Here is a 24,834-nt window from a genome sequence, read left to right as displayed (position 1 = left end):
AAATTCGGGAAGACGATTTTACGAGGCCTTCCGAATTATCTGGCTCTCATGCAGGTGTGTTTGCTCTAGAAGTCATTCCATTAATCCCTCTTACCTGTTCGAACTTGCTTTTTCTGCTTTCCCCTTTCCCTTGATCGGACCCAGCCTTTCCCCAACCTCCAAACCGTGGAGCCCTCTTCCAGGCGTGCATTCTACTTGATTAATAGTCTATTGAGGGGGGAAAAAAATTCTCTGACTGGTCTGTTCGTTTGATCACTTAGGCTTCACCGAGCCCTTCTGAGGCTGGCGGAGGATACGGGACGCGGAGAGGCCATGTGCCTCAATTATCTATTAGTGACCCGAGTCATCATGTCACGGAAGCCATTGGGCATATGTACGAAGACGATTACGACAGGCGGGAGTCCAAACGTCTCAGCTTTCTTTCCTCCCCACTCAGCGAAGCCATCTCCATAATCCCTCCCAACCTCGCCGGATCCGAAGACCCCGCCTCACCGCAGTCGCTGCATGTACAAAATCACTCGAACGCCGTGGATAATCGCCAGACGAATGGACACTCACGGCCGCCACTGGTTTCTCCCAAGTCTTTCGATCGGGACACCAGCAGCCCGACATCTCCCGGTTCGACGGACACGGCTACCACCTCCTTCCCTCTAAACGATATCGACTACGAATCCGATCCTGCGGCCGTGGCCCAGGAGCTCAGTAATCTAGCTGCTATCCGGCGGATGTCCATGGATGTGACAGCAACAGGAGATCCCGACCTTCCTAGTTTCACCGTACCGTCAATAGCTCCATCTCCTTCCGCCGACGAAAATGACGCATCTCGTTTATTCTGGGTTCCAGCTCGGTTGCATCCGGAGCTGGCTCCCAAGGAGTTCAAATCCTTCCTCGAAAGTAAGGCGGAACAGATCAGACGAAAATCGGGCGAATTCTCGCCATCGGGCTTCGAACACGATGGAGCGGGCGGGTCGCTTCGCCGGAAGAAGTCCATGTTGTCCAGACAAATTGACACATCCCAGGGTTACACGGATGGGGCGGAGCGTCTCGAGCGGAAACGATCGCAGTCGAAAAACAAGTCTCTGAGCCCGAATCTGCTTCAACTTGAATCGTTAGTGGACGACTCCAAGCAGCAAACCCCGAGCGCGGCATCCTTTTTGGACGGAGTTCAAAAACTCACCATATCCCCGGAGGAGGATGTCCCAATCCTACCTCCCGCACCCCCAGGGCACAGTCTCCGCCGCTCCACGCGAACACAGTACAGGAAAGCCGGTAGTTTGAGGAAAGGCGAAAAGGTTCCCTATTCAAAGCGGACTGGTAAAGCATCCGACACTATCGACCGAATCCCTTCAATCACCACTTCACATGCGGACGAGCCCTCCCGAGGTCTCACGCGAGTGGCCACCGATCCAACGCCTAGCACAAGGCGCGCGCAGGTCGACCAGCAGTACACGCCCCAGACCGCTGTCAACTCTTCAACACAGTTTGAGAATGGCAGGGCGAACGGCTGTTCGGAAACGAATCCTGGAGACAGGGCAAATGCGTCCCCCCAGGCACGCCATCAGTGGCACTCTCGCATCAGCTCCAATGGCCGCTCAACCTTGAATATCCCGCCCACGGAACAAAGGGTGCCGGAAATTGTCGAGACCCCCCCGGTCGAATCTCCGACAACTCCCACGACTCCCACGACACCCACGTACCACCACAATTACAGTTCGGGGCGGGAGGCATCGCAAGATGCGCCGCCGACGCTGCCTTCAAAAGATTCACCCCTTCGAGATTCGAATACAACCAAACGATCCGGAGCCGCGCGGCAGTCGGGGAAGGAGAGCTCGAAAACTCTCAATGACTTTGCGAATAACCCACAACCACTCCCGGGAAATACGACACGCACGGACAACCTCTCCTTCATTCCTACAATATCGGAAGACCGCAAGCCCGAACCCAAAAAGGCTAAAGACAAGAAAGACTCGGAGGGTGGTCGCAAGTCGAGTTGGCACTGGTTATTGGGCTCGGAGGAGAAAGAGAAGGATAAGGACAAGGAAAAGAAAAAAGACAAAGACAACGATTCGAAGAAAAGCAAATCGAAGTCGGTGGATAAGGTTCATGAACCTGCACACCTTGCCTCATCCAACGATATCAGTCCGCGCGGGCGCGAAAGTATCACCGTGGATCGGCTCGACCCTAAACTGGAAGAGGAGCGTCGGAAAGACCACGTCCGTCGCACGTCGGGGGAGTCCAAGAAGGACAAGGAATCCGGCCTGTTTTCGTCGATTTTCGGCGGTGGGAGGAAGAAGAACAGTGGAGATGGTCATCACAAAAAGAGCTCGTCGCGGACATTGTCCCCTGACCCGCCCGTGCGCGAGCTACGGCCGGATGTTGATTATCCGTGGACTCGATTCTCGATCCTCGAAGAGCGAGCCATCTACCGCATGGCTCATATTAAGTTGGCCAACCCTCGGCGAGCGCTCTATTCTCAGGTCCTACTCAGCAACTTTATGTACTCTTACTTGGCCAAGGTTCAGCAGATGCATCCTCACATGATGATGGCGTCGTCAGCTTCGCAAAAAAAGCAACCTTCAAGGGATCAGAACGACGAGTATTCACAGTACCAGAGATATCAAGAAGTAAGTAGTCTTTGGGATTTGCATGTGGTGTTGGTTGAATTTGTTCTAACCCAGAAAATTACAGTCTCAGCAGGAGCAGTACAGCGATAGTTCGTATGATGATCCTCAGATGTACGAGTACGGTGACGACCAGCGCGATAATTACCGGCCACATTCAAGGGGTAGTAAGTATGAGAACGGGAACGTATATGGTCCTGGGCATCATCAATATGGGCATTCAACGTTTGGCGATGACGTCCAGCTGGATGACGACGATGACGATATGTGGTGAACAAGGAACAGAAGTATTCCGACTTTTACTACTGTTTGTTCTTCTGCAGCGCACGAATACCCCCCCTGCTTTTGTCGACTTTGATCCTTCTTAGACTTGTATACTGAAGCCTTCGCTTTTCCCTTTTGTCTTCGTCTCTTTCTATCAATTTGTCCCTGCCTGTCTTTTCTGCTGCGCGAAGAGCGCAGGATCCCCTTATTTGACCCGGGAGAGCGACAGTATGTTACCTACTGTTGACCTGTCCTCAGGGATTCCATTACTCGCCGTCTGGTTTCCTTTCTATGGCGCGTTTCATCTTTGACACCCTGGCGGCATCGCACTTGAAGTGCCTTATTGTCATGTTCTGTGCTCTGGTATCTAAGTGCCTCGCACTCTTGCACACATTGATTTGATATATTAGCATAGCGATTGGGGTTTGTCGTGTCTCGATCTGGGTTCACTTTTAACTTCTTGCTTGTCTTGTTATACAACTTTGTACGTTGAATTGCAACGGATGGACTCCAGCCGACTTTTCTCGCAACCTGTGCCCGCAGAGCCGAAGGATGAAGTTATCAAGCTTTGTAGATCAGACTGCACTGTAGCACATTTTACCAAGCGAACGTAGGACCAAGCCGCACGACCTTTTGGATGTAGATAACCAAGCGAACTTATAGGACTGCCTGCCACGATGTTATGAATCACGTGACCTAGCCTATCCGTATCTCCACGTCATTGCCATGGGGTTGCCTCTTGGGGAATTCTGGTGTCCATATCAACTTCTCTCGCTATATCAACTCTCATACTCATCATACTCGGGCCTGGTTACTGTTCTCTCATCATCCACCTGAGAAACCACGGCCATCGAATTTGCACGTCAGAAGAACAGCAAACGTCCATCACCCGACCAACAAAATGGGAGACGCCTACGAACGTGAACAGTACGATGTCCTTCCCCTTATGCTTGCTAATCGCCTTTTTTCAAGATGCGAAGCCTCAGGCTTGCCTGTCCATCCAAGAATCAGCTAACAGACCGGCTCATGTAGACAAAACAATGCCCTCCTCAACTCCCTATCTAGCAAAGTCTCGGCCCTGAAGTCCGTCACCATCGATATCTACGATAATGCCCGCGACCACGAAACGCTAGATCACTCTGTTCGTTTTGACCTGCTTTAACTCCCGTGTACTCGGTATCTGGATGAGTGGTACTAACGGCGCCAACAGAGCCAGGTCTTCTCCTCCCTATCGACGAACCTCAAAGGCAGCGCGAGCCGCTTGACCCGTATGGCGAAACAGGGGGATACCGTTGCGATTATGAAAGTCGCGGGGATCGTCGTTGGCGCGGGGATTGTGCTGTGGTTGATTCTGGGGTGGATTTTCTGACCGGCGTCGTGGAGAGTACAGTGTCGAGATATTGCACTGGTCTTGCGGGTTCAAGATTTGTTGGCATTAATGACATGGTTGTTTTCTACATGCTGTTGGATGGATTGATGCATTTCAGCGTGTTCCTCGGAAGGGTTGTGTATATGGGATTTTTTGTGTCTGACTTGTGTATAAGGGTTGCTGTGCTCGATATTTCAGCGTTGCTCATCACTGTGCCTGTTGACTGAGGCGAGTTTATATCGAAGATCATATTATCTAATACTGTGACTTGGGTAGTCAATAATGAATTTGGCAATGCCTGTATATTCATCCAGTCAGAAGAGCGCTTCTGAACTGACGCACTTATGTATCATATAGCTGTAGTTATCATGCGGATCATATCCTTGCTTGATAACCTTTGCTAGCACAGAGCCCACCAGAGGCTCGAGGGTCCTCAACTGATAGCTGCATTCGTCTATACAACGAATTATTGCCCCCTTTGTTCATCGCATACGCGTACGCAAGCCAGATACATATCGCGTTGGCAGCAAGTCTGTGACAAGCCCGTTGTCGCGCAGGGATGTACAGCCCAGAATGATGTCTTACTTTGAATTCCAGCCTCGGGAGGTGTTCATACCGAAGGATTAGAATAGTCGCGAAAGTCAAATGATACCAATGGAAAGCAAAAGCACGCAAGGAAAGCAGCGTATGACCATGGATCACTCCGTAGTCGTCTGCGGCTGTGGAATCAGCCTTGCGCTGGGTTCTGCTGTCTGCACTGCAAGTCTTCGCTACTGGCGGCTGATAGGGAAGTCGTCTCAGGCTCTCAGCTGTTCCTGTCTCATGCGGACATGCTCCTGCAGGGTATCGGACATACCCCGTGAGAAGGCCACTACGTAGTTAAATAATTTTTGCATCATTATTATTGCATATGACTGGCGCAAGTAAGAGGCAGGGAGCTGTCGGGGAGTAAGGAATGATCTATCTATTGTGGGACTATGATATGTGAGTCAGGAGAAGAATTTTCCGATAAAGAAATTTGAGTTCTTGGACAGGGTGCAGATATAATATTCAGGGGCAGAAGACGGTCTGGCCATGTGCATCTTGAGAAACTTGTTATTGGTTCGCACGTCAAAAATTTCGTTGTATGATACCTACTGATAGGCGAGAAAAACCCGCAAGAATCATTATCCCTCTTTAGACGCCGGTGTATTCCCGACGGATTTGGTGGATACCGTAGATATCAGGCGCGAAGAGTGCTGCCAGGCTGGATACCCGTCCTTAGTCTCCCGTAGGATCAAGTTACAATCCCTGTGGATCCGGCAGAAAAGTCCGCTGTTTCGAAGGATAATGAATGATAGGCGAAATATGGCGAGCTACTTAGATAACAGAGTCTCTCAGTGCTCACTATGACTTACAAGGTTAAGTGCAGAAGGATGAGCTCTGTCTTAGGTATCCTAACTAAGTCAAGTCAGCAGAGTGGATGTCAATCGAGTCCGTGCTCGCGTTCTGGATCCGAAAGTCTATGCCAGTGGTATTTCCTGGGCTATGATAAGGCTAAAGACAAGCTACTGGTAGAAGGGGGTTTTGCTTTCTGTCGGAAAATAAAAAGGAATGCGTTGTCAGTGGAGTCGGAGGATTCTGGGCTCGAAGTCTCGAGCTTATCATAAAAAATCTGTTGGCGAACGACTGATTTCGGGTCGAGTTCCCTGATTTCCGTTTTAACCGGGTTGGATTCGGCATGCCGAGTGCCCTGCTGCGCTCTCCCTTCTCGGTGTACCGTGCTCCGTGTCTCGTAGTATCATCATCGAGCCTAAGAAGAATTTTTAAATAACGTCATCTTTGATACGCCCGTAAAATTCCCTTGGTGTTTTGAAATCCAGCGCATCCTTCCTTGCATCGCTTGAGGTGACCGCACATGAAGATGTCATGGAGATTAAACGGTTCTACTGAGACATAGCTATGGAAGCTATGGAAAAAGCTCTGGTGGCTATAGGACTAAGGTAGGGCATTGCTACCCGACCACTATCATCCACGTTTGAGTTTTAGTGGCCTGGATTAGTCGAGGACCCTCCCGGTAGATCTCTGTATAGGCTTACCGAATCGTGTCCTGAGGTAGGAGCTTTATCTAAACTCTCCAAGTCTCGAACTTGGAAGCTTTTCCTACCAGCTAGACTATAGACTACTCTGAATAAGATGATAGATAGACTGACACGAAATTTTCTTTCCCAGAAGGGTTGAGGACCCGCGGGTAGGTGGGTCTGGACTCTTACCATGCGAAAAAGACAAAGAAAATAAACCGGCTAGATAACGTCAAGCCGTGGGATAATTGAGGTCATTGCTTGCGTCAAGGCTCAATACTCTCATTTTTCTGGAAGGGCATCGATGAAGTTCTAGGTGCTGTCTGAGTTATTCTTTGTTAATGAGCTGCGTCACCGTTACGAAGGAGTGCAGGTGTAGAACGAGTCTGTATACTGTGTACCTCTCATAAGATTGGAAGATATCGAACTTGGCGGACATCCCGACTGTGGGTTTGCCTGTTTTGGTCGAGGGCGGGTCCCGACCTTTGATTGCCGTGGATACTGGACGGCGAGAGCTACTAATGATAGATACTATCGGAGAACGTGCGAATTTCCCCGATCACATGTCATCCAGTCCGATTGCTCTGAACTTCATGTTTACGCAAAGCTGAGTTATAGGAGCTTACTGGCAATCGTTTGACGTCAGCTCGATTCCATGTGATAGTCACGATCCTGGAACTCTGTGGCTGGCTTCGTGGCTGCTGCAGACAAGAAAGCATCGGTCCGAGATGTATGCAGCACCTATGCAGGTGCCTGGGGGCTCAAGCACATGCAGGCCATAGTCAAAGTCCAAACATCATATGGCGGAAATCATGCCATTATCAATGATATATTCCTAGTATTTACCGAATGCAAGGAAACTAGTTTACGATATCCCTGAAGAAAGCTTAATAGCTTGGCGACAGCCGATACGAAGGACCGTAGAAATGACATCATTGTTGGCTGCCTACTGCTGTACTGTTGACTCTGTGTTTACATATCCGAAATCTGAATATTCTTCGATGCTGGTGTTGTCGGTGCTGATATGAGAAGCCAAAACTGCAGCAGAAGAACCTATCTACAGATACCATTTGTTAGTCTATTGACTCACAAGGTGGAAGATCCTTGGTGGAGTCTTCATCGGAAACTAGTGCCAAAATGTGTGATGTACGCAGTCTCGCTCCACTTTCTCTGATTTCGGGCTGGCTTGCAAAGCTCGTGGCTTGAGCTGTTGCTCTGGGTTGCTATTGCCATCTTATTTTCTTTAAACTTATGTTAGTTTGGAAGCCTCCTTTCCACAATGTTTATGAGCAATGTCATGCTGTTTGACCAATATATGACAGCCGTAGAATGCTATAGGCAGTAGACATGCGAAACCCCGCTCTGAATTGCGGGAAGATCAGTTAGCCGACATTTCACATGAGCAGCACATAGGAAAATACAAATTAAATATCGTACCATTAGCATAAGGAGTATAAGAGTTGAAAGCATAAATCTCATGCACAGTAGCTGAAATAAAGATGTGCGGTGTAACCTGCAGTCCGGTACCATCATAGGGATCATGCCAGCACATTAGCACATGTTGACATACAAGACACAAATGAGCAATAGCAGTGAGCATTGCTTGAATCACAGGTAGTCGTACAAGATCTTGCGGTTATTCATGCGCAAGGTCGATCCCGAGGTTATATCCCTTGACACTTGTCAGTACGACAGAGCCGACTCAAGTGTTGAGTAATCACTTTGTACCTTGTGAAGACGATGATAATCAGCAGAAGGAGATTCTAGAAAATCACAGACACCAATCAATCACTGCATATGCCAGCTGTCAAGCCCCATCTTGTGATTATGCCACCCGATAACCGGACCACCCGAGTAGCCTAAGCCCTTTGGAGGTAAACCTGGTGATCCCTGGGTGTTATCCTTCACCACTATCAGAACAAGGGCCTTCGGCACTAAGAACAATAATTAATTCAGGTATTATCGCTTTTTCATTTTTAAAATAATAATTAAGAATTAAAATAATAAATCATTGTTCCTGCGCAATCATCTATCTTCCTGATCATCGATTTCGATGGAATAAATACAAACAGATTCCCATGACTTTCCTCTCTTGCCTTACTATTACTCTCTTCTTTCTTGCCTTACTATTACTCTCTTCTTTCTCATTTCAGTTCCAGCAACTTTACCGAGCACCAACACCGTTCGACTGATAGGATCCTTGATTCTGTGGTGAATCTGGTATGTTCTGACGTAACATTCCCATCTTACTGCTTTCCCTCATCATCATCATCATCATCATCAGCATTGAATGTTATAGTAGCTTCATTGTTTTCTTCTGATTCTATTATTGTCAGCTGATTCTACAATTCTCTCTCCCTTTCGATCTGTCCGGATGAATTCTCATCCTCCTTCATCTCCTTCCTCTTAACCTTTAACCCTGCCACTTATGGATCCTTTCATTGACTATTGCATCTCTAATCGCATCTAGGCATCATTTTATCTCTCTTGTCTCATCGATCAATAGCTGTACTGTTCGTCATCAGATTAGTCAGACCAGCCCAGTTGAACTATCGCATCATCTCCGGTTCCTCTACGGAGTACTTTACAAAGGGGAAAGGACCCGCTTCGCCACTCTTCCCGTCCGATTTTCCCAGTTCCCAAAAGGGACTCCTAAAAGTTCCTCTATCGGCCAGACGGTGACGGAAACGGCTGTTCTCTGCCCCCACTTCACGACCAAGCAATAATCCCTAGGTGGGACCCGTTTGTCGCCCTGCAAAATAATCTGGTCAGTGACAAGTCGATCATTGGCGGATTCTATCTCTTGCGCCATATTTCGGTCTATCTCTGTGTCATTATTTCTTTCCCCTCTATATTTTTTTCCTTATCTCCCTTCTTTGGAATACGGTTCTATTTTATCTGCGAGTGCTTCCTTCGACGCCGCATATCGCGTCTTAGTGATTTTACTACATTTTCATCCGATCTTCTGGCAGCTGCATATTCGCAGCCGTTAGTTGCATCGTCATGGCTCTCAGCTTCTTCGGTGGAGGAGGTGCGAGTCACCTCAAATACTTTGATATCCGGTAAGTCTTCGCAGGTCTCATATCTCATTCGCACGATTGAGCTAACTCTTTGCAATAGGCTGGATGAAGATTATATTGTATTTAGAGGAGGAGAGCAAGAGGCAGCCAGTGCGCAATTGAGTGGAAAGCTTCTGCTCTGTTTGTCGGAGCCACTGTCCGCTAAGCACGTCAGACTGAACCTTACTGGTATCTCTCGAGTATGGTAAGTTGCCAGTTGCTGTACTTCTCTTCATGTGACAAACAACAAAGTGCTGACGAACGTGCTTTGCAGTTGGCACCTCCCGTCAAGCTCGGCCAGCGGTGGCAGGAAATCATGGAGGGAAAAGGTGTTTTATGAAAAGACCTGGACATTCAGAGACGCGGGCAAAGGCAAGCCTGAGATTCTCGCTGCGGGCAACTATGAGTTCCCATTCCATGTGATTCTCGAAGGCTCCATGCCAGAGAGTGTCGAGGGTCTCAGCGATACCTACGTGACCTACAGATTCAAGGCAGAAATCGGACGCAAGTATGCCAAGGATATTGTTGTCAGGAAACCACTGCGTATTATCCGTACGCTGGACTCCAGTGCACTTGAACTCTCTCATGCTATGGTAGGTTGACTCTGATATTGAACTCCTGGCTACAGCTGCTAATGTTGGTGCAGTCCGTGGAGAACATTTGGCCAAACAAAATCGAGTATTCAATCAGCACTCCAACCAAGGCCGTTATTTTTGGGACCAGCATACGGGTGGACTTCAAACTGATTCCCCTCCTCAAAGGACTCAAAATCGGACAGATCGTCTCCCAGCTTATCGAAAGTCATGACCTTACACTTAATCCTGAAGACCCCGATTCTGTCCGCAACACATACAAAAACACAAGGACGATTGTCAATGATGAACATGAGTTGGATGAGGAAAACAATATGGAGATTATTGACGATGCAGCAGAGGGATACCAATTTTCTCGCTTCCTTGACCTACCAAAGACGTTAACACGTTGTCTGCAAGATACCGACACACGAGGTATCAAAATCAGACACAAATTGAAGTTCCGTGTCCAATTACTGAATCCAGACGGTCACATTAGCGAGGTATGTAATCCAATACCCGGGAGTCTGTATCAAGGGATGCTAACATTCACAGCTACGGGCTACCCTCCCCGTTTCCATCTTCATCTCGCCAAACCTGGCAATTGACGACAACAACAACCTTGTCGACCAGACACCACAATCAGCTCAACGGGCAGTCAACGACATCGCTCAACAAGCACCCCCGTTGTATGGCGAGCACCAGTTCGATCAATTATATAGCGAGGTCGACCCTAGCGGCTACCGGACGCCAGGACCGGGCAGCGGACCGGGAACTCCGTTTGGTACTCTTAGCCGGAATTTGTCTGCCGAGAATCTTGCATCGATGAACGCCTTGACCAACACCGATATCTCTGCTTCTGCCTTACATAGTCGACTGTCCAACCTGCATGCCAGCAGGTTCGGCAACCTATCGCCGTCTGATACTGACGGCCATTCCGACGCCGAACAGCGTCGTCTGGGAGTCTCCGCGGACTACTTTGGCCCCTCTTCTGGCTCCAATTCGCACAGTCCCGCGAGTCCCGAACTTTCCCGCAGACCTTCCGACGAGGGCTATCACGACCATGACCACATTCCGTCCGGAATGGCTACACCGTTTCATCCGCAGTTCGCTGAAGTTGAAAGCCTCAGCCGCGTCCCAAGCTATTCGACCGCGGTCAGGTCTACTGTGGGACCATGCGACAGTGAACTGCCAGATTATCTGGCTGTTGTTGCCGAGGATACCGCCATGCCTACCCTCCAGTCCCCTCAACAAGCCCACATTCGGAGCGCCGGCCGTGGAGCCTCGACGGGAAACACCGGCGTCGATGTACATCACTTACGTTCCGGCCTCTTCAACTCTCGGACGTCAGCTCATCATGACGATGACGATCGCAGACTACGTCTTGTTCAAGCTCGCGCTCGGGTTTAAACCACAACTAATGACAGATCAATTGCTTCCTTTATCCATGAAGATAATCTCCCATCACGACACATCGGTGCATAAATCGCCAAAAAAACAAAAAAAGGAACCGACTCACTCTAGGTGGCTCATCATCTCTATGAGCTATGAAGATAATGTTGGCGCTGGACGTCGAAAAGCATGGCATATCACATATTTGATTCTACTTAATCGGAGGACAGGCGCCTCCATGTTTTTTCTCGTACATTATCATGTACGCATTTCGCATCATGTCACCTTTCTTATCATAATATTTTAGACCAGGGCGGAGTTTTCTTTTTCGTTTTATGAGGCGTTGTCGGTCAAAGGTATCATAGAAGGATTCGGGTATCAACCAAGGACTGGACCTATGGTTTTATTTCAGGAATGAAATATTATGAAGGAGCTGGTTGCACATATTCAGCATGAGTCAATGTACATCATTTGTACTCTGTACACCTTGTTAATGCTAGGCGACATTTACAAATGCAAAGGATCATAACATAGCACATCTTGACCAAGGTCTTGACTGCAAGAATTTGAAGTTTCTGAACAACAAGTATGCTCCAAACTACACACTACCTTATGTGGGAAGACCACGCGAGTATGTTATCACCCATCTCACTGGTGCACGTATCTAAGAGAAACCATTAAGAAATTAATCGCAATACCATGGCTTGGGCAGATATACTACTATGATCTGGTAGCATGTCCCTAAGATCTAAGACCTCAGATTAAAACGTCTTCCCCTGAAATATTTTCTACGCTTCTTTCATCCAACAACCTACTCATCTCATCGGAACACCAGCAAGGGACCCCTTGCCGGCCGGCACGGCCAAATGTCATCATAATCGCGACAATCATCGGTACCATCACCCGTTCTACCGGAAAAGGCCATCAGAGCTGCCTATCAGCTTGCTATGTTGCTGAGTATTCCGCAACTTAGCGATTAGTTCTCCTTGCTTAGGCAATACACGGTTATCTTGCTCCCTCCATGCTGATCTTACCAGTTGATATCGGACATTAACAGCCGACCTTACAGTTAGATAGCCTCGCAGCATCTCTCTCTCTCTTCTAGAGAGCAATGAGTCCATGCAGCTTCATCTTTCAATTACCTCATAACAAAGTCTAGAGATAGACGATGAGATGCAGAACTGTCGACGGTCCATTGAGATTAAGAATAAAAGCCTCTTGACTTGCTTCTTGAGTGCGGAGATTTTCTTTTTATCACTCTTAATCAGCGATCACCTTTTGCCCCGTCTGGAGTATCGAGTTACTTGACCAGGTAATCAATCGTCAGTAGGAATGAGCGACTGGGATGTTCTGCCAGGGCTGGCGTGCCTCAGGTGTCTCTGTTGCCTCTGCTAATATACTTACACTTGGACTAATCTGTACATCACTACGTTCAGCGCATCCTATAATAGATAATCTACTAGTAAGGTTTCTAGATCTAGATTCTATAATGGTGTAAGATCGGCCGGTAGAGTCCGACATAAGGGTACATGATCAGCTTGAAGGGAGCAAGATAGCCGTATATTGCCTAACCAAGGAGAACTAATCGCTGGTTTCGGAACCCTGATCAGCTTGTGGAGGTAAATACAGAGTGTCACGTGGTCTAGTACGTCCTCAGGTGCGGGTTGTTGGGCAAGGAACAGTACAATAGTATCAGGCAAATGGCTCGGTTCCAATAGAAAAAGCTTAACGGACCCATGGTCTGCAGTCAGTCAGAGTAAAACAAGGGTTTTGTCTGAGATCTCAAGTGTTCGTGTGAAATTGACGTTGGCCAATGGCTAACTGAGGGGTTCCACAACGCAAATCAAGAAGTAGTGACCTCATCGCTCCCAATCCGGTGAACAAGCTCCCTTTTAAATGCTGGCAATCCCTACTACCCTTCTTCCTATCTATCAACCAAGCCAGAACATATAGCCTCTTTCGCTTATACTCTCTGAGAGAAGAGAGATATTGACCTTTCCATTTTGTACATGGTAAGTGTCCATCTAGCCATTCGGTCTAGCTGTCTAGCATCTGGCTATTGACCGCTCCGACCCACCCCCTCCGCTTTGATTATTGACCCCTCCAACTAACCATCTATAGTTACGTATTCGCAGTAGACTACGGGGCAGTAGACGTACTACGGCAATAGCTGAGCCTAGTCCAAGCCAGCGCTTCGGCCCTCCACGATTTCCCGCAATTGCATCTTTTTTTCCTTCTTCCCTGTATTGCTGAATTAAGTCAATCAGCTTCTGTTTATTTCATTCTGCTTCAAATTTAGCACTTTTTATTCAGTCAGGATGTCGGCTGCAACCAGTCCCGTGGAGCAGAAACTCCCTCACCGTTCGTCGACGATGCGGAGCTCCATCGGTCCGGGCCGTCGGGCGTCACTGAGCGACGACGAGGCCGTCCCGGGTTCGGATACCAATGAGGTATGTCTAGGGTCTACTGATGATGGGTAAATACTGACTATGCTGTGCTGAGTAGACTACGGGCCTTCTCCTTGAGCGTCTCCGTGCTTGGAAACACATGTGTGGTTATTTGGAGGATTATGTGGAAGTCACAGCCAAAGTGCAGAAGTCGCAAGCGAAGGATTATGAGAAAGTTCTGAAGGTGTGATCTGCCGTCCAAGATGGTATCGAAAGACAGGGTGCTGACACTGCCTGGGTAGACTGTCAGCGATCCCCTTCGGGAGGGGCACCATTTCTCTCAGAGCGCGGGCGGAGTTTCGGCATGGTTTGAAAACATTCGGAGCAATACTCAGGTATTCTTTCCCGGCATGTGTACCTGTGGTTCGCAGCTACTGACAGAGTGCGTAGGGAATCGTGAATGGGTACCTTGACACGGAAAAGAACCTCAAAGGATCCGTGCTGCCGACCCTTGAGCGTCTCCACAAGGAGATCAAGAACAAGACCAAGGAGCTGCAGAGCGGCGCAAGTAAGAGCGCGAAGGCCGTTGAAAAAGCACGAGGTGTGACGCAGAAACATATCGAGCTCCTCGCTCAGCAGGTCGCATCGTTTGACTCGACTGCGGGCAACAAATTCGACCATGCCCACGACCCATACATCTTGCGCCGCGGGGTCAATCACCGCTTGAACAAGCAAGTCACCGAGGAGAACAACAACCGTCAGGATATCATTGCTGTGCAGAACAACTTCCAGCAGTTCGAGGCGCACGTTCTGCAAACCGTCCAGGCCGCCCTCGAGCAGTTCAACGTGTTCATGGGCGGCCAACTCGACCGGCAACGGAGCATGTACAGCGACATGCTGGGCGCTGCTCAACGTATTCCTCCGGACTTTGAATGGGTTAATTTCATCACGCGCAACGCCAACGTTTTGGTAGACCCCGACTCACCGCCGCGATCGCTGTCCAACATCTCTTTCCCCAACCAGGACCACCGGGCCACCGTCCCGCTCATCGAGGGCAGTCTGGAGCGCAAATCCCGGGCCATGCTGAAAGGTTACAGTACGGGCTACTATGTTATCACACCAGCGCGATACCTGCATGAGTTCAAGGACAATGATGACTTCCGCCACGATCCTTCTCCCGAGCTGTCTCTGTACCTACCCGACTGCGTGGTTGGCGGCGTCGACGGTAACAAGTTCACCATCAAAGGCAAGGATGTTTCCGGCGGCAAGGTCGGCAACGCCTTCCACACTACCAGCGAGTTCAACTTCAAAGCGCATACTCCGAGTGACGCGGAGAAATGGTGGAACGTCGTCCGCGACGCAGCCAAGAGTGGCCCGGCACACTCGCCAGTATCTCCCACTAGCCCTGTAGCAGCTGGGGGCGCTGCCACTGCTACCACCGAGAGTGGTGCTGCTGCTTCGGCTCCGGCTCCTGCTACTGCTACTGCAGATGCTGCCGCAGGCGAGGCACAACAACACCCTCCGGCCTACAAGGAGCAGGAAAGCTTTGCGCCAGCCGCGCAGGAGAAGACCGCTGCCGGCTCGGCGGCGACACCCACCACCCCGGCAGCTGAGACCGAGCTCAACCGCTCGACAAGCTCTGCCACGGGCCACTACCACATGGGACCAGGTGGATCAGCTGTTGCACCTGACGCATCTGCTCCCGGTGTCGAGAAGTCGTGAACCAGCCATGCTGAAACTTCTGATTTACTTTTTTCCGTATATCGCAGAGTATAATATCGATCATGTCTATAGGATGACCATGTACTTAATCAGTATACATCGAGAATGCCGTACCTGTATCCAGTGTACCTATCCTGTGCGGTTACCCATCAGAATCGGCAGCCAGGGTATCATGCAATCTCTTCTCAATCGCACCCGCAGACTTATTTCCTGCCACCTCCCAAACCAACACAACAATCGATTTCACCCCTCCGCCCCGATCCAGCGGCACAACCGCCCAATCCTCCAACTCATACTCCAACCGAAACCCATTCTTCTCAAACACCCGCATACTAGCCCTATTATCCGCATATGCCGACGCCTTGATCACCCGCGCATTCATCCGCGGGACCGCCCACTCCTCAACCACAGCCTTGATGACAGCCGTCATGATGCCTTTGCCGTGATGCGCAGGCGAGAGAAAATCTTCAGTCAGCGTTAGCACCACCATCACCTAGAAATATATACGTATATGTATATGTGTAGCTAAAAGGGGAAGGGAAACGCACCACCAAACCCCCAGACAATCTCTGAACTGCCAACCCCCAACGCGGCATTTCTGCGCACCGCCTCCTCGCGCTCCGGCGAGCCCTTTTTGAATTCGTAGAAGGCGTACCGCGTTAGTCCTACATCGCCGATGAGGACGTCACTGTCGTTGGTGACCTCCCGGATGCAGGTGAATGGCAGCCCGTCGACGAAGCGGTGGGTTTGCGCTGCATGCAGGAGGGCGGTGGCTTGTTCGTATGATGTCTGCAGCCGTGCTGTGGCGTGTTCGGGGAGGTATGGGACGGGGCTAGATTCGAGGTAGGGGTAAACCTGGGGGTTGTTGAGGTGGGAGATGAGGGCGGAGGAGTCGTGGGCGTTTGGTGGGCGCGGCGGGGTGAGGATGATGGATGAATGGGGGGCGGGAAGGGGGATGTACGGTTCGTTTGTTATGGGATTGATTAGGATGGGCATGTTGGATTGGAAATAAGGTCTGTAATTATTGTGATTGACTTGGGTATACGGAGTACATGTGGCTATATATGTTCTGGGGTGAGTCATTCATGCTAACTACCGAGCCTTTGATAAGGGGCATAAAATACTACATAGCGGCTTGGCTGCGGATATTGACTCAGATATAGAAACAATGATACTATACACAAATCCATGAACGACGTCTTAACCTCGTATTGACCCTGGAGTTGAGGTTAGCCTCCCCGGCGGACCCATCCATATTTCTTGGCTGTGGATATTTCGACTCCAAGGTCTGCACAAGAGGACAAAGCGCAAGAGGGAAAAACAGATGCTTCATGTGTACACACTGCTGCGGCTGCAGGTAACAAAAATGGGAATCGGATTCTCAGATGCGACCAAGATGGATATCTCACACAAATGACCGGAACGCTCAGAAATGAATATGGAACATATGGAAATTGTACAGACTCATGATAGGATTAAAGAAAGAAAATTAGAAGTCGTCAGGACTCTCAAGGTCCGCCAACTTCTGACTGAGAAACCTTCCCAGAGCGGCAGCCTTTGACTCGAGCGCCAAGAGCGTCGAGGGCGATGCAGACAGATTTAAGCTCGCCAGACGAGCAAGGTTGCTGCTCCGGTCAATCTCGTACTGCGTCTCTAGCTCTGCGTCTGCTTGTACGTCAGCTTCGCTCTCGTTGCGAGAGATGCTGGTCGGGGTAGAGGTCGTGGTGGTTGGCGGTTGGCTGGTGTGTGTACCATTGGTGGTCGGCCGGTGTGCATTCGACTCCGCTGCCGACGTCGCCTCAGTCCCCGACTTCGCAAAGCCGTTTTGGTGAACTTGCGTTCCGTCGGCAGAACTGCCCTCGTCGACGTCAGGTTTCGACGGCCCCACAGCGGCCAGCAGGACTTTGTCCGCTATCCTGGTCACAACGGCAACCGAGTCCTCAAGCTCAAAGACAATAGAGCCGACGTCGCCCAGGGACACTGACTGTGCCGTGACATATGACGACGGGTGACTGGCTGGGTTCACGCCTGTAAGATTCCCGCTCGAAGCGTTCTTTGCGTAGCAAGTATAGGCAGCTCCGTATGTGGCGCTCAAGTTGCGCAACTGCCGAGATGAAAGCGACGAGGCATAGGCAAAGATGGCGCCGTTTGTGGCAAACACCCTACGAGTCGCAAATGTCAGCGTTGTTACACCGGTAGTCAGGAAATGACATCAGCATACATGATCGTAGTGATCTCCGGAGGCGAGAGGTTGTCCTCTAGCAAATCGCTGAGGGCCTCTGCATCGAGCATTCGGATGTCCGGAAGTCCCGGGATCATTGTGTCGTCGTAGCAGTCGTGCTCAGAGTCAGTTTCGTCGGCAATCTCGTCTTCGGACCTGTCGTCTTCAATAACCCAGTTCGGAGGCGGAGACCAGGAACAGTCCTCAGGGAAAAAGAAGCAGTTGTCCGAGTAGTCTTCGTCGTCGTGATCGTACTCAATAGGTTCGTTTGAGCACTCAAGGAGATTCTGCGCGTGCTGAACGTGGCTTTGTGCCCAAGGTGGCAGATGTGGAACCTCGAAGACTCTGGCAGCTTTCCGGTTCAAATGACCAGAACGAACTGGATATTCATATTCAGCCATCTTTCCTCTAACAGGGATGAATTCGAACATAGAGTGTATGGATGAGCAGGCCACAATAAACAGAAAAGTACAAGAATGAATCACACTGTGGTGACAGTCACACAAGGCAGCAATACGGCAGAGCGTCAGCGGACAAGTACTGAGTCAAGGCGCTTCCTGTTCAAGAGGAGCAGGAGACGATCATCAGTAGCACAAGTAATACAAAGCAAGAGAGAGGGGAAACGGTCTCTTTTCTATTCAACTTTTGACAGAAAGGAAAACAGTAAGTTCATATCGTGTGGCCTCATTCGAAGTCCAGAACAAACAGCCGGAGCCATCGGGGAGACAGAGCTCTCACAAAGTCGTCGAGGAAAGTGGGGATGGAAGGCTGTGGGGGAAATAAAACGTAGGCAGGAATGTGAGATGCCATATTTATTATTATTTTTAATAGCCGCAGTAAGGCGCCAGAAATGAAGAGAGGCTCCGAAAAGGGGAAAGGGAAAATACCAACAGGAAAAAGAAAAGAAAGGCGGAAATAGTCCGGGGAATGGTTGGCTGAGCTGTTGGCGATGTTGAGCCTGAGCACGAGAGAGGCACAGAGGAGAGAGAGAGAACGGTATTGAAATTTCACGGACCTTGGTAGACCTATGCAACGACCAGCGTTTGCAATTCAATCAATAACAGGTTCTCACGATATGAAGCTGTAGGATAGCAGATTAATATTAGTTGTCAAACAACAGGAAGCAGAAGTAGAGCGGATGAGATGAGAAAGGTCGAGGCGCTGGGGGATTTGGTGATGGACGGCGGAAAGCGGAGAAGATCAGCCGATCATGGTGGCCTGGTTTATCAGGCAGAACTAGAAAGGTGGACTACCCTGTCAACTAAACTTAACAGACCATATCCTATCCTCTAAAGGTAGAGATTCGGCGCTAGAAGAGCTTACAGCGAATATGTATTCACTTGATGGCTATATGGCGAGTATCTTGTAGGATTACCCAACGCTACGCTTGGTACCATTCCAATACCTCTAGTTCTGTGACGTATGCAGCAGAAGAGATGAGAATCCATCACCACGGAGCATACAAAATAGCTTCAATGCCTCACTTGTATGCTTTTCCAGTCTCCTCGGAAGAAGAAGAAGCTTTCCAATCATTGAAGGACTCCCAATTGAAGCGGATTAGAAGTACCTCTGTAGGAATACTGACCCTGACCCCAATGTTGGAGTATCCCACCATAGCGTCATAGGTGACCCCACCTTTATTTGCTGTTTTTTCTCCTCACGCCGCCGCTCACTAATTAATAATAAGACGCATCACCACTTTACCCCTCCGCTGCTTTCTTTTGCTCTATGTTCGCTTGTCGCTCTCTTCCTGCGTCCCGTCCTTCTCTCAGGGTCCCCATTCCAAGAACCTTCATCCTATCAGGTATGCGTCTCTCATATTCCATCGGTTCTCTACCCCGCTTATCATCAATCATTTGCTAATGAGCCGCTGCAGGAACCACTACTAGATTGTTGGCAACCATGGCGACAGAAACCTCCAAGTATAAGCTTAATCGTTAGTATCTTCCCCTGTGATTGGACCTAGAGTGACAAAGGTACAAGTGTTTGGGTCTAACCTAGCTTGCAGACACTATGATCCGGGTCAAAGACCCAAAGAGATCAGGTGGGTAGTCCAAATAACTACGCCGTCATTGGCTTGGGCGCTGATTGCCTTATTTGTCTTGTTTCTTCAGTGGAGTTTTACAAGTTCCTTGGGCTCAATCAGATCCAGCAGCTCGACTTTCCTGAGAACAAGTTCTCCCTTTACTTCCTTGCCTACAACGGCCCCCAGTCGCTCCAGGGTGACCGTCACTGGACGGACCGCAACGCCGTGCTGGAACTCACGCACAACTATGGCACGGAGAATGACCCCAATTACACAGTTGCCAATGGGAACACGGAGCCCCACCGCGGTTTCGGACACATCGCCATCTCGGTCGACAACATCGAAGCGGCCTGCAAGAGACTCGAAGATGCTGGGTATCAATTCCAGAAGAAGCTCACAGAGGGTCGCATGAAGCACATTGCGTTTGCAAAGGATCCCGATGGATACTGGGTTGAGATCATCCGCCGCCACGAGCAGGATGTGGGGACTGCGACAGATCCAGGCACCTACCGACTGAACCACACCATGCTTCGGGTCAAGTCCGCCGAGACCAGTCTCAAGTTCTACCAGGAGGTTATGGGCATGACCCTTGTCCGCACCATCGAGAACAAGGATGCTGCCTTCAATCTTTACTTCCTGGGTTACCCTGCATCCAACCCCACTGCGCAGGAGGGCGCGAAGAATCCTGTGGCAGAATGGGAGGGGCTACTCGAGCTGACCTGGAACTACGGCACCGAGAAGCAAGAAGGCAAGGTTTACCATGATGGTAATTCGGAGCCTCAAGGGTTCGGTCATATCTGTAAGCCAACTCGTCATCTTTCTGACAACAGTCTGAACTACGCTGACATTGGTGTGCTTGCAGGTGTCTCTGTTGACGATCTCAATGCTGCCTGCGATCGGTTCGAGTCGCTCAATGTGAACTGGAAGAAACGGTTGACAGACGGGCGGATGAGGAATGTGGCTTTCATTCTTGACCCGGATGGCTACTGGATCGAGGTGATCCAGAACGAGGCGCTGAAACGTACCAGCAATTGGTAAATAATAGCCTTGTCAGTATCATTTGTATGTCAAGTCTGTGGGGGGTGTAAATAGTCATTCCAGTATTAGTCAAGCATTCGCGTAATACTGCGTCCATTATTGTGGTCAATCTCCCTGCGCGGTCAAGTGACTCTATCCCCTCTCTAGTTCAGAATCAGCCACACAGTATGTACAGAAGCCATCCGCTTTGCCACCTGCCATTGAACCACTAAAGTCTAAAAGCCTCATGAAGCTGTATTACGCTGCGTCTATCGCGGCCGAGTCTTATAGGCTGGGCTCTCCCTCAAGCCCGGTGGATCCCCTCCCCGCTCCACTGAAAATTGTTGCGATTCTGGACGTTCCCCAGAACGGAGTCGCTCTTAGTCTCTGCCCAACCACATCGAGTCCCCCTCCCAGAAAAGCATGCTCTGCATCCATTCTATCGTGATAATTCTTGATCTGAGCATGTCGCTAGTCCATCAAGCTACTGTGGAGGTCGAATCCATGACTGGGAGTTGAGAGTCCATTCTTTGCTCTTATTGGTGTTCCGACTACCTTTGCGCTGTGACTGAGCGCGCAGTGTTACCACAATGGTGACCATACAGTCTCAGTCCGAGAAACCAAAGAAGGCTCCGCGTAAGCATGTCACTACGGCTTGCGTTCCCTGTAGAGAAAGTAAAATCAGGGTCAGTTTGTCACGTTTCCCGTCTCGATTCTATTTAGTCATACTGACTACTATCCAGTGCGACGGTACTACTCCACATTGTCGCAATTGCGAGAGAAAAGGGAAGGATTGCAGGTACCAGCATGGCGATGACAAGCGGAAGTAGGTCTCGTCTCGCTCTATCTTTCTAGGCATTTTTGGCTGGTTTTCGTGATATGCACCTATGCCCCTTGTGCTTCTCGTCACGGGCACCCCATGATAGAGACGATGGACAAGCGAATTTCTCGATCTTGGCCCAGGCTGTGAAAGGCTCACTCTAGACTTTGTTTGATGAAGAGCCATCAGAAGCTGACCGACTTGACGCCAGAGTTTCGCTTCGTGCCGCTACGGAGCTCTTTTCCGCCAGAATTGACCAGCTTTGTCAGTTCATCTATGACCATGGGCTAGAGCCGCCCCCCATGAAGCCCGAAGATGAGGCGGGCATGAATCGGGTTTTGGACACACTTCAAATTCCCCGCGCAGTTGTGAAGAGGAGCAGTCCTGGGAAGATTGATGCGCCTAATGTGCAGCCCAGACCGGCGGCTCAGCAATCTCCCGAGCGAAACTCGCCTGATGTTCCAACTCTGGAAGGACAACCCGTAAAGGAGAACGCGCTCGGAGCTGCCCACAGACTCATTCCTTCGCCCCCTCAGACCACGGGTCCAGTCAACTTCTTCGGCGTCAATCCGGGCCCGTCGACTCACTATCCTTCCACGCATTGGGGCTTTACGCTTCCGACGGCGGAGAGTTTAGGGTCCATCTATGCTAACTTGGACGGTGCACCCAACTACCAGAACGAGGGCAGTATCGGCAGTCCGGACAGCGTGCCTTTACCTCCAGACTTCACTCAACAGCCTGGTGTCCTGTTGGGCCAAGCCCAGAATGACACTGAGGACGAATCCGAAAGTGGCGAAGAGGACGAAGCTGAGAACGATGTCATTGAACAGTTATCCCATCGGATTGGGACGTTGAAGATCGCCGGGGATGGCCACCTGCGGTTTTACGGAGCCACGTCGAATCTCAACCTGGTTGACGTCTCGGCAACCCAACAACGCCAACGACCTGATGCTCGTACTGTTCGTCATGATGGACAGGACATCCTGAATCATTTGCGGGTCGGACAGCCTGTGGATCAGGCTCTTGAGGATCATCTTGTTGAGCTGTATTTTACCTGGCAGAATCCTAGTACATATGTTGTTGACAAGGAGATGTTTATGACGGCAAGGTCGAGATGGAGGAATGACCTTGACGACACGCCATTTTATTCGGAAGTTCTGACAAATGCCATGTATGTTCTTGCTAATCATTGCGGTGCATCTCACTAACAAGGTCTTAGGTGTGCCGTTGGCAGTGCATTCGAAGCACGATACCACCCTACTTTTATCACGTTTCCCAAGTCGCTTTCCGAGTTTTTCGCGGACCGAGCCAAAGCTCTTTTGGAAATCGAACTAGATTCACCCTGTGTTGCCACAGTGCAGGCGCTAGTCATTCTGAGCTGTCATGAGGGGGCATCGAATCGGGATGCACGCGGTTGGCTCTATAGTGGTACGTTGGAGAACCAAGCAAATGGAGGGACCGAGCTGATTATCTCCAGGGATGTCAATGCGGCTTGCATTTGACCTTGGATTACATCTCGACATGACTCCGTACGTTGAAAAAGGTGACATTAGCGCGTTCGAAGCGGATGTGCGTCGCATAGCGTTCTGGGGAAGCTATACTGCGGACCAGTAAGTTGCAAAGCTTGGTTAACCGCTGGACCACCGGTGTCTCTGACTGATGATGATTCCAGTTTCTGGGGCTTTTACCTAGGACGGCCTTTCCGCACTAATGCCGGAGACATTACTGTGCCCAAGCCCGCGTCGGACCTAGGTGCAGAAAAGGAGAGCATTTGGTATCCATATGGCCTAGAGACGAAATCTGTGGTGCTGCAGCATGGGTTAAGAAATCCAAATGAGCTGATCAGCAGACAATTCGCGGTACTCTGGGAAATCATTCTACCCATCGGTCATATCCTGTAAGTTCTTCCAGCAACGGCTGATCTACTTCAGCCACTGACATTGCTCTAGGTACGGTTGCTCCGATATTTCGCGACATGATCTTCAGAGGCTGTGCTATAACGTTACTGAGGATCTTTTCGCCTGGAAGGAAAACCTGCCTTCCAACTTGAAGATTGACCTTGACGATGAAACTACACCCAGATTGCCCCATCTCTTGATGTTGCAGTACGTCTTTCCCTATCCGCACAGCCGGGCCCTTGAAGCTAATCGTCTACAGCATGCAATACCATCAGATAGTCATCTTCACTCACAGACCATGGGTCTCGAAAAACTACATCCAACCACGCAGTCCGCGCCAGGGCCCCGGCTACCACCATGCGCGACGAATGTGCATCGAGTCATCCACAGCCATCGCGCGAATTCTCCACATATACGAAAAACATTATACCTTCCGCCGGATGAACAACCAAGTTGTCGCGATTATTTTCAGCGCAGCTCTGATGCTTCTCTACGTGACCATCTCAAACACATTTTCATCCAGCAAGAACAGCAGCGAGAATACCAACAGCAACGCGGAGATGGTGGCGTACCTGAACCTCTGCTTCCGCGCTCTAGACGAACTGGGCCAGTCCTTCGAGAACGCCAAACGAACCCGCGACTTTCTCGTAAGCCTGCAACGCAGATGGCAGGCCCACCTGCGCCGGTCCGGGTCCGCCAAAAAGCGCCAAGTCAGCAAGTTACTCTCGCAGCAATCCGCCGGGTCGGGACCCGGACCCTCCACCGAGTCCGATCCCTCGAGGAAAAAGTCCCGAATATCCGCGCCGCGGAACCAGAACCAATCATCCTATCCTTTCCCGCCGCCAGCACCTTCATCGAACTTGCCCTCTACCCACAATCTTTCCCAGTCTCTGTCTCTGTCGCAACGGCCCCCGCAACAGCCCCTGAACCAGTCCCAGTCCCAGAGCTTTGGCGCCTGCCAACCCGGCGACCTAGACTGGATCCGGGATTCGGATTTCCAACTCCTCGCCGAGAACCTTGGAGATGGCCGTCTAGCGCAGATGGGAACTGGCAATCAGTTCGAAGGGGAGAATGTCTTGCCCAGCCTCTCTGATATCGAACCTTGGTGGGACACGCCCAATGGACATTCTTTCGGGGGTTCTTCATTATAGATATTTAACTTTATTTTATACATAATGAATTTATGGAGATACTCTTTGTCCAGTTCCGCTACTGTTTCAGCGCGTGGTCAGAGGATCATGTAGAAACCAGCTCGATATCTCTATATATATCAACATTACAAGTGACACTAGGCAAAGTTGTTTCTATATAAGATGCAGTTGCTGGGAGCATGAACAGGGGGACTGGCGATACTAGTTTCGCGCTTTACCAACTGAAAATAAGGTGACATTTCTTTCCTCACTTAG

General features: G+C 50.0%; 8 protein-coding genes across 8 annotated transcripts; 6 read left to right on the top strand and 2 right to left on the bottom strand.

Annotated features, from left to right (window-relative positions):
* Positions 1–48: 48 nt before the first annotated feature.
* Aud_004711 (putative telomere silencing protein Zds1) lies at positions 49–2,895 on the top strand (the record flags this gene model as incomplete). Its single annotated transcript, XM_043289648.1, has 3 exons — positions 49–54; positions 261–2,624; positions 2,689–2,895. The coding sequence occupies 3 exons, from the start codon at positions 49–51 to the stop codon at positions 2,893–2,895; spliced, it is 2,577 nt and encodes an 858-aa protein (XP_043145583.1).
* Positions 2,896–3,786: 891 nt separating this feature from the next.
* On the top strand, positions 3,787–4,254 carry Aud_004710 (SNARE domain- containing protein; the record flags this gene model as incomplete). The annotated part of the gene is made up of 3 exons (XM_043289647.1): positions 3,787–3,812; positions 3,918–4,026; positions 4,096–4,254. 3 exons carry the CDS (start codon positions 3,787–3,789, stop codon positions 4,252–4,254), a joined length of 294 nt encoding a protein of 97 aa, XP_043145582.1.
* A 5,063-nt stretch (positions 4,255–9,317) lies between these two features.
* On the top strand, positions 9,318–11,355 carry Aud_004709 (arrestin family protein; the record flags this gene model as incomplete). The annotated part of the gene is made up of 5 exons (XM_043289646.1): positions 9,318–9,376; positions 9,435–9,578; positions 9,648–9,966; positions 10,020–10,448; positions 10,501–11,355. 5 exons carry the CDS (start codon positions 9,318–9,320, stop codon positions 11,353–11,355), a joined length of 1,806 nt encoding a protein of 601 aa, XP_043145581.1.
* Positions 11,356–13,655: 2,300 nt separating this feature from the next.
* Aud_004708 (PH domain protein) lies at positions 13,656–15,446 on the top strand (the record flags this gene model as incomplete). Its single annotated transcript, XM_043289645.1, has 4 exons — positions 13,656–13,787; positions 13,843–13,968; positions 14,027–14,119; positions 14,175–15,446. 4 exons carry the CDS (start codon positions 13,656–13,658, stop codon positions 15,444–15,446), a joined length of 1,623 nt encoding a protein of 540 aa, XP_043145580.1.
* Positions 15,447–15,588: 142 nt separating this feature from the next.
* Positions 15,589–16,442, bottom strand: Aud_004707 (GNAT family N-acetyltransferase; the record flags this gene model as incomplete). The annotated part of the gene is made up of 2 exons (XM_043289644.1): positions 15,589–15,911; positions 15,995–16,442. 2 exons carry the CDS (start codon positions 16,440–16,442, stop codon positions 15,589–15,591), a joined length of 771 nt encoding a protein of 256 aa, XP_043145579.1.
* A 493-nt stretch (positions 16,443–16,935) lies between these two features.
* Positions 16,936–18,068, bottom strand: Aud_004706 (uncharacterized protein; the record flags this gene model as incomplete). Its single annotated transcript, XM_043289643.1, has 2 exons — positions 16,936–17,608; positions 17,668–18,068. The coding sequence occupies 2 exons, from the start codon at positions 18,066–18,068 to the stop codon at positions 16,936–16,938; spliced, it is 1,074 nt and encodes a 357-aa protein (XP_043145578.1).
* Positions 18,069–19,569: 1,501 nt separating this feature from the next.
* On the top strand, positions 19,570–20,731 carry Aud_004705 (lactoylglutathione lyase GLO1; the record flags this gene model as incomplete). The annotated part of the gene is made up of 4 exons (XM_043289642.1): positions 19,570–19,603; positions 19,676–19,711; positions 19,782–20,492; positions 20,556–20,731. 4 exons carry the CDS (start codon positions 19,570–19,572, stop codon positions 20,729–20,731), a joined length of 957 nt encoding a protein of 318 aa, XP_043145577.1.
* A 1,101-nt stretch (positions 20,732–21,832) lies between these two features.
* Aud_004704 (transcription factor domain-containing protein) lies at positions 21,833–24,579 on the top strand (the record flags this gene model as incomplete). The annotated part of the gene is made up of 6 exons (XM_043289641.1): positions 21,833–22,701; positions 22,750–22,958; positions 23,008–23,140; positions 23,203–23,427; positions 23,480–23,635; positions 23,724–24,579. 6 exons carry the CDS (start codon positions 21,833–21,835, stop codon positions 24,577–24,579), a joined length of 2,448 nt encoding a protein of 815 aa, XP_043145576.1.
* Positions 24,580–24,834: the final 255 nt, after the last annotated feature.

Source organism: Aspergillus udagawae (genome assembly GCF_001078395.1).
Source record: "Aspergillus udagawae IFM 46973 DNA, scaffold_3, whole genome shotgun sequence".
In the NCBI taxonomy this organism is placed as follows: domain Eukaryota; kingdom Fungi; phylum Ascomycota; class Eurotiomycetes; order Eurotiales; family Aspergillaceae; genus Aspergillus; species Aspergillus udagawae.
Note: the sequence above shows the minus strand (reverse complement) of the source record. Positions and strands in the feature narration are given on the sequence as shown.